Raw genomic sequence first — 17,677 nt, forward strand, 5'->3', positions numbered from 1 at the left:
AGTTGGATGGTAGAGTGGGGGGTTAATGTTCACTGTGTTAGAGAGGGGGAACCAGCTTGGTTAGCTCCTCCACTCTGTTCTGTCGTCAATACAGCCATGAGTGAGCAAGAGTCATCTATTGCACAACATATAATCATGAAGTTTTTAACTAATGAAGGTGAATTTTGAAGCATTGGAATAAACTCCCTATAACCCAGATCTTACTCCCTCCAACTTTCATCTGTTTGGGTGCTCAAGGATGCTTTGCAAGGTCATTGATTTTCCACAGTTTTAAAGTGTGCAGGAAGCAGTGCAAAAGTGGCTTTGCAAGCAACTGAAAACCTTCTTGGGAGGAATGTGCAAGCTTGAGAACCACTGGACCAAGTGCATTGACAAGGGAGGTGACTATGTAGAAAAATTATGTATATGTTGAATTCTTACCTTTATGTAAATAAATTGTAGAACAAAAAGTGTAGATAATTTTTTACTCTCACCATTGCAATTAATGTTTCTTGGATTCCAATATCTTAACTTATTTTTCTTTAAACTGATAATAATGTTTTTGCTCTTCTCTAGTTAAGTACAAATTACCGTGGACAAAGTAATAAAATGATGTTATAAAAATGACATTGAGATAACATTACTGGCAAAATATAACAGTTTAAAGGTTTCATAATTTTTATTCTTGAAGACAGCATATGAAAGGAAGCAATTGAAAACAAATTTTAACTTTTCTTTGCAGTAAGGTTGAAGCAGGCTGGTTTATTAGATTCATATATACAAATGTAAAACGTAGAAACACAATGGAACAAATCAAATATTTATTTACAACTTGAAAGTATACAGTTCTTTACATGGAACTTGTTTTAAACCAAGAAATAAGTAACTTCAGTTTAGTTAGACGTCTTATCAAAATACACAAAAAAATCAAATTTTCCATTAGAAGAACAATCATTCCAAAATTTAACTCTGAAGTGGCAAGCAAAATTACACATTAAATTTTTCTATGCTTTCTAAGGCATATAGAGTTTAAAATTTAAAAATTCAGTCTTTTATTAGAATATAAAAATATCATATACACTTTATGAATTCAATCCTCCTAAAAAGAGAACATTCACTCAAAGGGGAAACTTAAGCTATCCATCCATAATGTAATTTTTTAGTAAAAATAAAAATTTGTTGAGTTTTTTAAAAAGTTAAACCTAATACTTATCAAAAAAAAAAAAAGAAAAGGAAAAAAACCATTAATGACTTAAATCCAATCCTTATTGTGTCTAATAATAATTAACACATTAAACATCTCTGTACTACTTTGTAATCCTATAGCCATGTAATTTTAACAACAAATATAAATTCATTATCTTATAAATAAATTTATAATAAATAATAATAAATTTATAACTTAATAAATACAAAAATAACTTTTTTTTTTGTATAAATAAATTACAAAACATCTTTAACTAAAAAAAATAGATAAAAATTAAAGGATTTAAATAAATACATTACTGACAAAATATTCTACTTCTGTAATTTTAAATCATGGCATTGTTTTAGATCAGTTCGCACAGCCGCTTGTCCTCCAAAAATCACTTCCATCACCATTCTTCGAAGGTTACCATCATCCATGTTTGCTTCCATATTAATTTCTTGTATTTCATCTTCTTCCTCAGTTTCTCTTCCTTTTCCCTGAGTATCAGAGTCTACAGATTCTGTAATAAAATGTTCTACATATTGATTTCTGTTACTAGGAATATCTGATGCGACAGCATTTACTTCTATTTGTTGTTGCAGTTTATTAAATGATGTCTCATCCTCACTTTCACTGATTGTAACGACTTCAGACAATTCTGCAATAAAATGAAAATGTAATTAGTATCTTGTACTACATATTAATTGTATATACTTATAATAAACCATAATTTTACTGATAATTAATAATAAGAATAGATCCTTGCAACATTCAAAACTGGGCTGGCATAATATCCAACATACAATACTTAGTTACATGTATAATTAAAAAAGAACAATGTCTGAAAGAAAAAAGTGCAGTTAATATGAAGAAAAACTAGATTATTCTAAACACTGTTACCAAACTGTTTAAAATAATAACATGAGAAATCAGAAAGAACGGAGAGTTGAGGGAGCTAATTGAAGACTGACATTTAATGTTAAAAGTGAGAAGCAGGAAGACATATAGGGCATGGTAAATTTATAGCTAAACATAGCACTGAATAAATTTGGAAAAGAAAACCTGGTGGAGACTGCCTGGCAGCCCAAGAAATAAATGGTGGAATCAGTTCCTTAAAAATACAAATAAATTTGGAACTAATTTAGAAATATCAGGGGGTTAAATTAATAAGTGTAATCTTTTGTATAATGCAATTATAGTCTTACCTATGATCATTTACAAAACAATTATATTAAATATCTGTCATATTCTTTATTACTGTAATCACATTACATGTCTTCACTGCATACACATATCATCTTACATAACACAAAAAAAAGATAAAACCTTTAGCCCCTTTTGCTTCTGTCTTTGTTATACATTCATTACTTTATTATTTTTTTCATGTTTAATTAAATTAATTTTCTCCTTTGGTAAACTTTATTATTTCATCATTCTCTCTACAATAAAAAAATAATTTTGTTTTTCACAGTCACAGTTAGCGACTAATTAAACATTTTATTCTATAACTGTGAACATATTCAAAATTTTATCAATTTGACGTTTGATTTATTAAAATTGTTAATAAACTTGATATGTTTAAACTTAAACTGATATTTGTTAAAATTTTCTCTCAAAATTAATAAAAATGTAATTACTATTATAAAACATACATGACCGCCTTGGCAGGCACATTACTGTACTTGTCTGCTGTACTGAACCTAATGGGTTTAATTCTTGTGTAGGTTCAATAAAGAGTCAACTCTAATGAAAATGCTAATGACCTTATTACTAATGTGAGTTACAAATACCAAATAAAAAAAATTATTGGTAATACTAAAGAGAATCTTTTAACAAATTAAAAGAACTCAAATGTTTTCAGCTTTCACACATCATGTAAATAGTGAAATAAATAATGTTATCACTTTAATAAATATTCCTGTACAAACCAAATTTATTTTTTTAAATATGTGAAATTAAAGAAAGTTTTAGAAAGAAAACAATATCAAAATATGTAAGACTACATTTGCTAACAAAAGGTTTTCTCTAAAATGCATCCTTGGTGAACAATATTTTCTAATATGAATATGGCAAAGCCCCAAAGGACAATTTTTTGATAAAGCCTGTATAAGCAAAGGTATATAACTATTTTTGTCACACTTTTTCAGCCACTCTTGAGTCAAATCTTAACACATAAAAAATTATAAAAGTAAAAATACAAATTCTAACAATGACTGAAGTTGCATCTATGTCACAGTAACGACTAGAAAATTATATGTTATGGAGAATTTTTTCTACACACACACACATACTTAACATTTATTACAATAGCAGACAGTGTAGATATTGGTTTTAAAATTACAGCTACAACTTTGTACTCATTAGTTAAAAAAATATATATAAACAAAATGGCAACTGTTAAGTAAATTTTTCATTCACAAAATTATTATAACTAAAAGACTGAAAATCATATAACAAGCTGCATAAATTAAATATAATAAACTTTCTACTGTAGAAACCCAGTTATAAATTTAAACAAATCATACAAATTTAAGCTGTTGAATTTCTTACAACAATTTCATTCTTGTATACATGAAAGTATAATTATTTAAAATCTATTTTTTTTAATTTTAATTTCATACATCATATTATTTTCTCAACAATATTTGTCAGTAATGGTGAACCAGTCTATGAATAAGCTATTTTAAATATAAATCCATAAACATCAATACATAAAGTAACGAAATTGCCAGTCATACCAGTTTCATCATAATATTTCTAGTGATGTAAAAATTACATTGTAAATATCTGCTTTTTAGAATACAGACTAATTATTTTTACATGGAAGCAGATTGATAGTAACATGTTAGAAAATTTTGTACATACACCTGACAATGAAACTACATTGCTGCATTAACAGATCATAATTTATAAAAAAAAATTGTACAAAACTTTATATAAGATTTAGTGTTTGGAAACAGTCTAAAGTCATCTCTGGTCTAGAGAATTCTGCTAATGTAGATAATATGGTTTCCTTATTATTGTTTTTATACATATATTTTTAATTAATACAATAAAATTTTATTTTATATAATTAAAATTAATTAATTATTTCTCATTTTTTATTCAGATTGTGTTAATTATGTAATTATCAACTGTAATTTAAATTTTTTCATAATTGGGTTATTGTTAATTTTTAACATTCAATTTGTTGATATTAAAATTATACAGCACGAACAAGTGATGTGTTTATGAAAAGACTGTGGTAATTGATTTCATTCTAATTATATTACATTTAAAAATTAAAGAAATCTCTGATGGTTTTGATATTCCTCTTTATTTATGAACCTGTGACTTGACTACAGACAGAGAAGATTTTACAAGGCACAAGTCATTTACTTGATTTTACAAACAGCTCATTTTTACCAGGTATTTTAAAGTTAAAAACACACAGCATTTTCATATAACTATGAAACAAACAAACAGACTCTAAAAAATTTAAAAAATCGATTATTTATAAAAAAGATTAGCTTTAATGTGGCGATAAAGCATACAAATATGAACTAGGAACTAATTTCCTATATTTTAATCCAATAATTATATCAGTAATTTGATAGCTTGATAATTTGATAACAGTTCGAAGAAACATAAATTAAAATAAAAAAAACTGACACCTAGTTAAAAAAAATAGCAAATAAATTGTCAATTCAGAAAATAACATACAATTTAAATATTTTGTACTTTAATTGCAATTAAGTAAACCACATGATTTTTGTTCTATGATGTTGAATAATTCTACAAACATAATTAATTTTGTGGATAACAAAAACATTTTAGGATACATGATACATGCAATTTAAAGGTTTTTAAGTGACAATAATATAAATTAAATTCATATACTTAGATCTACTAGCTTGTAAGTTGATACAAGGAAAACTGAAAGACATAATCAGAGGATTATGCAGTTCCAGTTTTTATTTTATGAGTCAGTAGAATAGTATTTGAGAAAAAGAGAAACAAATTTTGCAGATTGATAGTCATTACCATGTAAAATTAATAAAAATGAAAAAAATAATTTAAACATAAAACACAAAAAAGTAGTATATAGTGCATTTACGAATTTTGATTTAATTCTAATTTTTAAATGTAAAAATTTCTGATAAATTTTATCCGATTAAATAATCTGCTTAGATACAAATATTAAGTTTATTTCAATCGGTGTAACTTTAATAATGGTCACTGAAATACATTTTATTGAGAATAAAGAGAGAACAGCACAAATATATTTTGTTTAAAAACTGATAAAAAACATTTCTGCAGTTACTGATTTTATAAAGCGTATAACATGTACAAGCAAAATGCTGAAAATTTTTAATAGTGGTGGATTGGAGGAGAGTCCACTCTTAATTAAATCAAATAACAATACAATTATAAAAATAAATTCCCAAGATCAATATTACACAGAATTTCAAAATAAACTGTTGTGTTAGCCAACTATCTGGGAAAGGTACAATTATATTTACACTCAAATCAAATAAAAAAAAAATACCAAAATTTATTATATTACCAATTTTATTATAAAAACATTTTACTATCTTATTCTTTTCTGTAATTTTAATTTTTCATCTGTGTATGTATTACATTTGGTAAGTTAAAATCGCTCAAAAGTAACCAGATTAATCTGTTCTTCAATCGTCATTCTTGCCAATAGGCACTAAATACCCACAAAAAAAGTTAGTTTTAGTTAAAATATTTCATTAATCTATTTTATTTAGTGTTGAATTGGACATATTATGATATGCTAACAAACACACATATACATATATATATATATATATATATATATGTGTGTGTGTGTTTGTATTGCTCACACCATATTGCAGCACAGACAACACAAGACAATGTGAAAATTGTTTATACCGGCCTTGAAAGGGGTCCAATCACTTAGTAGGTTATACTAAATGCATACTTTTGTTAAATTATATATATTGGTGTGAGATAGCTAAAATAATGTAGATGTTGGGTGCAACTGGAGCTGAAGCTGTTGTTTGTTAAAGTATAGTTAACTGTTGAAGAACATATAGATGTTCTTCATGATCGAAACTTATTTAGAGATGAAATCTCAGGTTGTGTAAATTTTTCCCTGAACTTTAATGGTGCAGATCGTACAGGACATTAAAGCAGCAGTTACAAGATCTCCTCATAAATCTTTGTAGAGACTAAGCCAGAAAAAGAACATTTCACTAGGTTCAGCCCAGACTGTAGTGAGGAGAATGCTGAAACGTCATCCACATTGAATGCAAGTTATCCATACTACTGCTGATTATGCTAAAAGGGTTCACTATTGTCAACGGTTCAAGAACTTCATTAGAGGCAACACTGGCACCTTAGATCAAGTATTTTTCATAGATGAAGCATGGTTTTACCTTGGTGAGTATGTTAATGGTTAGAACTACCCGACTTGGGATACTGAAAACCTGCATTTTCTTTGAACCTCCCCTACACCCATAAAAAATAGGCGTATGGTGCGCGGTTTCAAGGCAATGAATAATAGGATCCTTGTTTTTTGAAAAAAACTGAGCATACTGCTGTCTACCAAAAAACTATCTAACAGTTCAAAGTCTTACTGTAAGATGACTGTGATTGCTGGTTGCAACAGGACAGCACCACTTGCCATACAGCTCACTCTACAATGGAGATGCTTCGGTGGAAGAATAATTTTTAAGGATTGTAACCACCAAGAACTTCTGATATGACCTCTTTCTGTGGAGTTACTTAAAAGGAATTATTTACAAGACCAATCCACACATCCTGCAGGAATTGAAGACAAACATTACCAATGCCATCCAGGAAACAGATAAGGTACAGCTAACAAGAATAACCAGGAACACAGTCAAACGTGTTGACTATTGCATTAGAAGTGGATGGACATCATTTTCAATGCTTTCTGTTAATTATTATTATTAGAGACCGGATTATATGTATTATATGTACCGGTTATTGCATATTTTCCTTAAAATCTAGTGATGATACATATTTTTCGGTAGGGTACCTTGTTAATAAATGAATCTTATGTTGTGGCTGGCCTAATCTATTAGCTGCATAGCTCTTAGAGCGCACTTAGCAGCCACGAAACAGTACCTCTTATTGTTTACGTTTACAAAAGTAACAAAATATTAAATAATTGTTTATTATCAAATTTATTGATATGTTATTCAACTATTAACTAATTGTATGCTGATTTTGAAATAAAAAGACTAAAAATTACTATTTTTTAATGTTGTATATTTTGACACTTTCATGCATATTTCAAGCTTTTTATGTTACATATAATCCGGTCTCTAATTATTATATTAGAATTTCCCAATAAACTATTGTTTGTAGATTAAACTACGTGGTGGGGACTCTTTTAAGTTGAAAACTTTGTATAAACAAAACGGACTATAAACTAAACTTTACAACTAATATCGACATAAACAAATAAATTTTTTCGACTTTATCATAATAAAAAGCAACTAGCAAAAATATATTTTAAAAATAGAGAAAACCAACAATTATGAACCTATCATGACTCAAATCACCTCGTACAGAAACTGCTCACAGAATCATGATGCACAGGCTATTCAACACTCACTTTATAACATAGAGGAATTCAACACTACATAACAAGGACACACAGATGGATATATCAGTACACAATGACTCATTTTTACACATAATAAAAACAAATATGAGAAAAAGTAGATAAGAAAATCAAAAATTACATTAAGACATATACAAAGACTCTAAGTGTAGCTTATAAATTTAAGTGCTGGGCACAATGCAGCCTGAAAAACAAAAAAAGATTATTACACACAAAACAAAATCACCTAACAAACTCAATATCCCTGGAATATGTAAACTGAAACTCAGACTTGCACAATGTTGTTCTATGCAACACAAATGGGATGAAGCTTTAAAAATATTATGATTACTTCACAGCAAATTATGAAAAGAACTTCTCAGGAGCACATTTTTAACATTTGCCAACAATCTTGATGATAAAAATCCACCAGCATTAAATAACAATGTTGATGTTCTAGGCAAAAAAAAAAAATCACTATAGCCCACTATAACAACACAGTCAACATCTGGAACCTTGATAATTTACAAATGCACAATGATATACAATGATAAATGAACTACACAGACAATACTAAGTATAGTAAACAATATTTTTGTCCAATATGCTTTTTGACTACATTCTAAAGACATAAAAAAAAGAAAAAAAAATTGCAAACAGCACAATACCACTCACAAAATCATTGAGAAATGAAGTTTTATATTAGTACGTCTGGTTAGGTTTGTTTTAAAAATTCAATTAAAATACTTGGCAATCATATTATGCTGTGTGAATCAGCTACAAATGTTTTCTCTAAATTTCTGTTTATCCCCAAACAACAAACTACAGAGAATAATATTTTTCCCTTGCCTGTGTGTTAAGTAAGATAATATGCCAATGTTATCCAGTAGTAACATTAGTAACTCATAAATGAAGTTATTACTTCTTTGCAGTATCTGAAAATATCTCATTCCAGTACTGGGCAGGAGAAGTTGCATATTCGTCCATAATAATTTCAAAATTTAATAATTTAAAATAATATAATATATTATAACATAAAACTATATAAATTACTATAAATATATAGTATTTATATACTATAATATATTAAACTATAATAACATATAAAATAACATAATAATTTCAAAATTAATAACAGTAAAATTTTGACAAATTTAAAATTCACAAATTATAAAAACAATTTTTTTTAATGTAATTATAGAATTAATTACCAACTGAAAATGCGGGATCCTGTGAAAATCGATTCTTGGATTTAATGTGGTAGGTTTAACTTACCTATTTACTGTGTTTTGGTGGTTTAAATTTCATTTAATATTAAATACACTGAATGATTTCTCATACTATTATTTCATCTGTGTTAAAAAATTAAATTACAAAAAGAAAAATAATTACTTTTGATTATATTAATTTTTAATAACAAAAATATGAATAGATTTTACCAATATAGCTATTAACACCGTATACAGAAGAAACCTCTCATTAATGAGACTTGTGTTAACCTGGAGTTCACAATAATAGAAAAATTACATTCAATATAAAAAATAATTAAAAGCTGAATAAAAGATTATACAATTATATATTAAATTATAAATAAAACTAATATACATCACCAAACTACTAAATTAAATATTTCAGTTGGCAACAATTACTGCTGCTACATATAACAAAAACATGATGTTCAACTGATTAGCAGTCTGATATAAGCAGTCGCATAAGAATGAATCATGGGGCAAATATGTTACCCTCAAAAAAAAAATTGGTATGAACAGTGACAATTTCAGTGCGATTGGTTAAACAAAAAATGTTATCTTGTTGCAACACTGATTATTACTGGTGATGGCCTGCGACATTTTAAAATAGATATAAACTCCAAATTAAAGTGCTTCTAACCAACATTCATACATCCACAAATATTACAATTGATTTAGCAATCTTTGTTCTTCATTTTAAAAATTCTAGGTAAATAGTGGAATAGATATTACTTGAAAGTTAATGAAAAAATTTTCACAGAGAGAGATTTGCAAAATAAATAATAATACATTTCTGTATGAACCAAATATATGCAACGGATACTGGTTTTTGTTTCATAAAATAATACAATAACACAATACTGATGCCAAAATCAGTTGATATAACATTTTTAGGACAAACATTCATTCTTACAAAATTTTGTACCACTGAAAAGACTGAGTAATGTACCCTAATGGTTGCTGATTATTATATAGTATAACGTACTACTTTTTCATTGAATTAATGCTAGAAAAATTACTATGCTCATTTGCAAGAGGCACTAACAGTACATGCAGAATTTTGGGAAATTAATAACATTAGGTATATTCAAACCTATAGCCCTTCTTGTGAAGATTTGTAATTAATGTAAATGTACTTTATTACATGTTGAGCAACCAGATAAATAATTTATTTAATAGGCTAATACAATATTTTCTGCTGAATATAATTCAGTTTACTAAATCATTCTCCAGGAGATTAACAGTCCTGAATGCAACTCTTAATATTCAAAATTTATTTTTTTATCGAGAAACGCAAAAAGTTCTTTGAGAGTACAAAAATAAATATTGAATTAAAAGGGAAGTATCTACTAAAAAATCAAATAAGAATTCCTAACAATCATAACGACATATGAATAACTAGTTACACCACATATATACACAAGTGTTTTGAATCATAACAACCTAAGAGCATAGGTGCTTTCATCAAGATCTACAGAAATTCATAAAGAATTTCTTGGCACTTAATAAGAAATCTATGTCATTATAAAGATATAGCAACTGAAAAAAATCTAGTTACATACTATTACTGACTGAATGTCAGAATTAAACAGGATTTAAGAAAACGGTCTAAAATTTTAATTTCAGAATATTCAATTTGATACTGCATCTTTTATAATAAAATTAAAATTTTAGGTTGTATTATTAAACCCTGTTTACTTCTAACATTTAGTTTAGTAATACAATGTATTCTGTTTGTAATGTATAATATTAGATATATCATGACAGATCAAGGAGAAAATTATACAATGTATTCTGTTTGTAAGAGAGGGAACAGAATGCAATATATTTGGTTTGTAACACCTGAGGAAGGTACTGTCTACTGAAACAGCTGTTGTGATTTTTTAAATAATTCTGAGAAAATTAAATTACATTAAATCTACCAAAAAAAATTCCTTTGGATCAGTATAATTCATTATTTAACTTACAATAACATTGTAATGATAGGGCAGCTATACTAGTGAAATATTTTGTGGTCCGACAAAATATTTCACTTAATATTTCTGGCACTTAACACTTTCATAAAAACCGAATTTTCTATTATAATTTATCAAAAATTTTAATAAAACAAAACAAATGATTTTCTTACAATATCAACCAGGTCATATTGCATTGCAATAGTGCTGAACACATGTAAATTATGCATATTTTTTAATTTCATCACTTACATATGTAAGAGAAATCAAAAGCATGCATTATTTCTTATTGTATGCAAGAACATAGTAATAAATCATGTTGAAACTGTTACAGTTAGTAAAGTACAGCAATTTAATGATACAAGAATAAGCAACAATTGCCAATGCATATAGAAAATTTCAAGAAGGAAATCGTCTATATAAATATACAAAAAACTTTCACTTAGAGCGGTCAGTATAAAGCAAAAATGAGGTACCATTAAGATCTTTATCTATTAACATCATGGTTTTATCAAAATAATTTATGTTATTTTAAGGTAAATTATGAATCGGATTTATGCAGGGTTATTAAATGTTGTTTTTTACAAAAGTTCATTCCACTACAAAATAGATTTTTATTAATTACTTAATAGGAAAAATGTAGAGGCTTGCTTATTTGCAGTCAATTAGTTTAAAGTAACTGTAGTAGACAGTCAACAAAAAGTTTAAATAGCCATAAAAGACTTGTAAAATTAATCTATTATATAGTATCTATAAATTTCTTATTTATTTCCATTTTATGATAATTATACTGCCTAAAGTGTGATGCAATTATATAAATTATGCTGTAAGTCTTCTTAAGTCACAGGCCAAAATCCAGGTTTAATCCAGAGATAGTGCTATTCATTGAAACCTGAAAAATATTGTGGCTATTTGGGCACTTAACCCACAGTAATCAAAGAAGACAGTATAATCCTGATAAAACATGAATTTATGCATATACCTGAGTAACTATCATCTAATGAAATATATATATATATATTTTTTTCTATTATCTCACTTTCTAGAAAAAATAAAAATCCACTGCTTAGAAATATCCTTTTCTAAATAGAACGGGCTTTTAAACTTTTTTTTATTATTTCAATATAATGTATAACACTGGCATACAAAGCATTCACCTAAACTTGGTTACACTTGTTGTTAATGGTAATAAATGCCAGCTGATTAGATACAACTAAACCTACTTAGTATGTGAAATGAGATTATGGATAATGAAGATGTTTGTAACCATACCTCAAAACAATTTTGAATTCAAATATTTTTAATGCTCTATCTAGTTCTTGATTTTTTTAAAAATTGTGTTTTCTGATTTAACACAACATACAGTTAAATCGATTTTCTAAAGCTGCCAAATAATACCTACCTTCTTAACACTAGGTTGAGTAAGAATATCAAAGAGCTACAACCATGTGTTATTAAAAAATGCCATAAAAGGTAGGAGTACTATTTCAAAAATTAAGTTCTCTGCTATGCTGGGAAATTGTAATAAAAAAATTTATCAATCAAAAAGTAATATTGGTTTTCCTTAGTTAAATCTTTATTTTTAATACTTACAATTTCAAAAATAGCATGGGTGGTCTAGTTAAGATAACAAGATCAATGTAATAATAACTTCATATACATGGAATTATGGACCAACATGTTCTCTTTATACTAAACAATTTGTAAAAATGATAAAATAAAAATTTAGTTATCTTTTTTTTTGGCAAAACAGTCAATTATTTCAGTTTATTTTTGTCTAATTCCTTACCGAATTCTTATAAATGTAACTATTTTTTCAAAACTTTTTGTGACAAAAGATGCATAATTAGTAAATTTTGATTTGATTTTAATCAGTTTCTTTCAGTATGTAGAATTTTGCAAATAATCAAGATAGTTAGCTTGAGGGGTTCAATCTATATACTGCAGAAGTCAGTTACCCAATCACTGTGTTTAAGGTAGGTGTACAGCTGCCAGTTGTCATCACAAAGAAGGGTAAAATAATTTTTCTTTTTACTTTAATTTAAGGACATACACAGCAAAATATAGAGTATTCTTACAAAAAAATTGAACTTCCCTCTTTTTGTACTTATTGATTAGGTATTAAAATAATAATATATTATTATTACAACAGATTAGGTACATATATTTTTGTTAAATAGTTTATAACACACTTTATATTACTTTCTTATTATATTAAATCTAATCTTGATGCATAATTAATTTAAATTGAAATGTCATCATTGGAAGCTTTACGATAATAGAGTTTAAGTCAATCACAATGCAAATCTATTTTCAAAGCAATTACTACAATGAGCCATTATATACACACCACACACACATATACACATATATAAAAATTCATTCATGCACAAAATGAAAAGTATGCATGTTTTATGTGATTTTAAAAGCTATGAGATATCTCAGCAAACTTACTGGTAATAATAAATCACATTTAAATGAAGCAAGAAGGCCTGATGAAGAGATGAATAATATAAATTAACAAATAAAAAAATAAATAAAAATCAATTAAAACAAAATGCCTTTCAAAATCACACACTGTTCTTAAACGCAAGTAAGAAATTTATAACTAAAGAAATAAAAAAGGAAAATAATTATAACAAAATAAATTAAATAAAAATTTTTATTTATATTCTTGGTTTACTACTCAGTGTAATGTTATCACAAAAAAATAAATAAATACATAAAAAATAACTTATTTATAGATAATTTATGAAAAGTTTTTTATCATTTTATTAAAAATCATGCAAATAACTTAATGCATTATTAATCAGCACTTAACAAACAAGAGCACTTTATCAACTAATAAAAATAAATCACTCTAATAAATCAACATACAAAATAAAGATATGTTACTTCTTTTATTCAATTTTGCACAGTTAAAAACTACTTTATAGCATGCAAATTTAAGCATAACTTAAAAATTGATATGAAAATAATTTAAAGAAAACAAATTGCAACAATAAGTTCTAAAATTCATAATCATACAATTTAAACAGTTAATTGGTCAGAACTATACAGATACAATATAATTTAAATACAACAGGACTTATTTAAATTTTATTACAACATAAAGAGGAAGAAACTTAAATGGAAAAATTAATTATTTATTCATAAATGACAACAGGTTCATGTGGTTTTATTATTAATTTTTCAAACTGAAATGAATTCAATTTTTATGCAATGGAGAATTAAAAAAAATTGTTGTTAGTACACAGTGACATAGTCACGGTTAAAAATAAGTACATTTTTAAAAACTTTAATTCACTGCAGAATTAACTATCACTTTTATCCTAGATCCTATCAGCTTTTATCCTAGATCCAATTCACCGAAATTAGAAAATTTTTATACTTCTCTAGATACAAAAACATAACATACAACTTCAAAATGTTCCACTTTTTATTTTTTTTTCAGTAAATTGATTAAAAATTTAGAATTCACTTTGTACAAGCTCAAAACTACCATCTAAGATAGTAAAATTTACCTTACCATAATTAATAAGTTCCAATTCTTATGGGAGAATCTGAATACGATAACTGTATTTTCTTCTCCATTTGAGGTCGTAATATTCAATAACTGCATAAGTGTTACTTTCTAGTATTTGACGACAAATACATATATTATGATTTATAAAAATGGAAGTTATGGTACTTTATGTAAGAAAGACAAAAAATCTTAACAAAAAATATATCTACAAACCATTGGAAGCAAAATAAAGCTTAATGGGTCTGTAGAATGCAGTAAATTTTTATAACGTAAGATCATTAGTTGAAAAGATTAATTAACTACTAATTCCTGTTTTCAGGAGATATATAAGATTGCTGACAATTCTAAAAGTAGATTACACCATTCTACAAAGATCATAAATTTTATGCTGAAATGACTTTTTATATTTTATGAAACCATAAATAAAGTAAACTACCTCTGAAAAAAATAATGTTTTTTACTTTTGGTGTTTTTGAGGTGCCACTATTTTTAGAAAAATGATTTAATAATATCTAATTTAAATCAATATAACATGCTACAAAACAGTTAACAACACAATACAAAAATATTAAATAAAGAAAGTTGCACAAAACTATCAGAGAAATATCAAATGTTTTACAACTGCTAAGATATTGCGCAGAGAAAAGCCAATACAATAATTCTTCAATATTACGAAAAAAAAAGTTCTGAAAAAATGTACTCGTCACGCCAATATAGAGTAATTATCAAATGAAATGATCGCATCAGTATTATTATAATGCTATGAAAAAAAAGTTGTGTGAAATTTGCTTGAATATTTTTTTTTTTTTAATTTTGAAATATCCCTGATATATTTAAATTTAGTGTGAATCAACCAACAAAATACCTTCAATCTTTCGAGATGTCAGAAGAAATTCAGTAGAGAAAGTACAAGCGACAAGAATGAATAAAACAAATACCAAATGCATTAACAAAATCGCAATAACTACAGTAGATAATCTGGAAGAAAGTACTTGCCAATAGAAATGAAGATTTTTTTTACTTCATGCTTTAACAATAAAGCAGGTATATGTTTGTAATAACTGAAGGTGGAGGATAAGTCAGATAAACATACATGATAAAGAAATTGAGATATGCATCAAACTAATCAAATGTCAGTTAAAAAAAAAAAGAAAGTGTAATTCATCATTTTATTACATTTTAAATGCAAAAGAAGATGTATAAGCAGAGAACCTAACTTCTCTTTCATTAACTTTTCATAGCTGATAAACAGAAATATTAGATGTGTCATAAGATCATCAAAAAACTGACAACACTTTACTTTTCAGACAGGGTTGTATGCTATAGCTGACAGCTCCACTTAAAAATATTTAAAAATAACTGTCTATGTAATATTCTAAACATAGTTTAACAAACAACATTAAAGCTACAAATGACTTGTTCCTGGAGAAATACTAGCCCTATCCGAGCAGTCCCTTTGTAGGGTAATCATCTCTTCTTCTACATGCATTTCTTCTTGGTTGGGTATTGGGTATTGGTTGGGTAGAATTGTGGAATTGTATTGGGAACTACCCTGATACCAGTAAATGCATTTTCTAATAGCTGATGCAGCAATCACTTTATTGGAGTTTAGTGATGACTCTGCGTATGGGAATATCTAGGGAATTTTTTATCCAGGGGTAATTATAAATGGTCAAAGTAATGCCTGAAGTGCCTATTTAATAAAACTAGGCCTCCTACTCATCTTAAAAATCTGTCTATGTGAGGCAAAATAGATTTAATATGAAGTTAACAAGGTTATCTTGCTGAATATTTTTAAAGCATTGATTTCAGGTGTATAAAAAATAATCAATTAGGACTACAATGTCACTAGATATGTAATGCTTATTCCAATATATTTCAGACATAATAAACAATTTTTAAACAATCTTCAAAGTTTGGTAAACTCATATTTTTGTTCCTACAATTATGGATCGTAATTTGTTTTCTGAAGAGATAATTTCATTGTTTAGTAATTTTAGAGTGTTAATAAAGTAGACTAGAACAAGTTGTAGAATATATATGTTTGTGATATATCTAATCCATGTATATATGTATATCTCCAATTACATTAATGTGTATTAGTAGGAAAGGGATAATGACTGGTCGATACAACTTAGTATATATTTCCATTACCATTTATTAGTAATTCTGACAATAAAATAGTAAGGATGTCTATATATCATCAAAGTTAGGTTTTGAAAAACATTTAAAAAAAAAAGAGAAAAAAATGTCTTGGGTATTGGCTGATATGATGATACAGTAAAATATTTTATAAATACAAACGTTTCAAAATATTAGCTTTTTATTAGACAACTTACATGCATAGATAACATAGAAGCAAACATGCAAAATTTCCATAAACTCATTCTAACTAACAAATCATTCCATAACATTTGAGCAGTTCTATGGGTTTATGGTTAAGACAATAACTTAATTCTACTACCCTTATTTTTCACTTAAATACTTCAGTAATTTATTTTATGTTTCAGTTTTATAAAACTACTAAAATAAAGAGCAGAGATTATGAATTTTACACTGTAAGCTCGTAAGACCATATAACAGACTATGGCCAATGGAGGAAGTTCTAGTGGTCAAGCTTAAGAGTAAAGTCATTAAAAGTGATAAGCTCATAGTAAACTGATTTTTAAGTAAAGCAAAAATAGTAATTGAAATATTATTGGTACTTCAGTTGGAAAATTTGGATCTATAAAACTCTGTATGCATTAACTTTTTCCAAAAGGATCATGTGAAAAAATGAACTTAGAACAAATGCATGCAACATTTTTATTCATTTATTGTGATTTTAAAGTTCCTTAACTACATAAAAAAAAATCATTTACTCCAGTTCCAATAGAGCATTTGTCCAGCCACAGTTAGAAATAAAAACTGGCAGATCCCTGAATTATTGGGACAAAAAGGATCTCTTTTCAATAGTCTAATTTACCAAGCTGAATTAATCAGTTCCAAAACAATCACGGTCAATTTCTTGGATCGTACAAAATTTATATTACAATCATTTTCTTACACAATAAGTTCATTCGTAAGGAAAGGTATGAATGGAATTCAACAATTTTTAAGGTAAAAATATTTTTGTTTAAGTATAGATTCAGTTTCAGTCAGCTCTATTATTTTATAAATATTTAGTTCATTTAAAAT

General features: G+C 26.9%; 1 protein-coding gene across 2 annotated transcripts in view; it reads right to left on the reverse strand.

Annotated features, from left to right (window-relative positions):
- Positions 1-778: 778 nt before the first annotated feature.
- Positions 779-17,677, reverse strand: part of LOC142334293 (uncharacterized) — a 187,374-nt gene continuing 170,475 nt past the window's right edge. The window contains exon 9 of one of the 2 annotated variants that reach the window (XM_075382215.1): positions 779-1,826. In XM_075382215.1, the coding sequence (XP_075238330.1) occupies positions 1,498-1,826 (329 nt within the window). In that variant the 3' untranslated portion in view covers positions 779-1,497. The remainder of the gene's footprint in view (positions 1,827-17,677) is intronic. The other variant, XM_075382216.1, reaches the window with a different exon arrangement.

Source organism: Lycorma delicatula, chromosome 1 (genome assembly GCF_047948215.1).
Source record: "Lycorma delicatula isolate Av1 chromosome 1, ASM4794821v1, whole genome shotgun sequence".
In the NCBI taxonomy this organism is placed as follows: domain Eukaryota; kingdom Metazoa; phylum Arthropoda; class Insecta; order Hemiptera; family Fulgoridae; genus Lycorma; species Lycorma delicatula.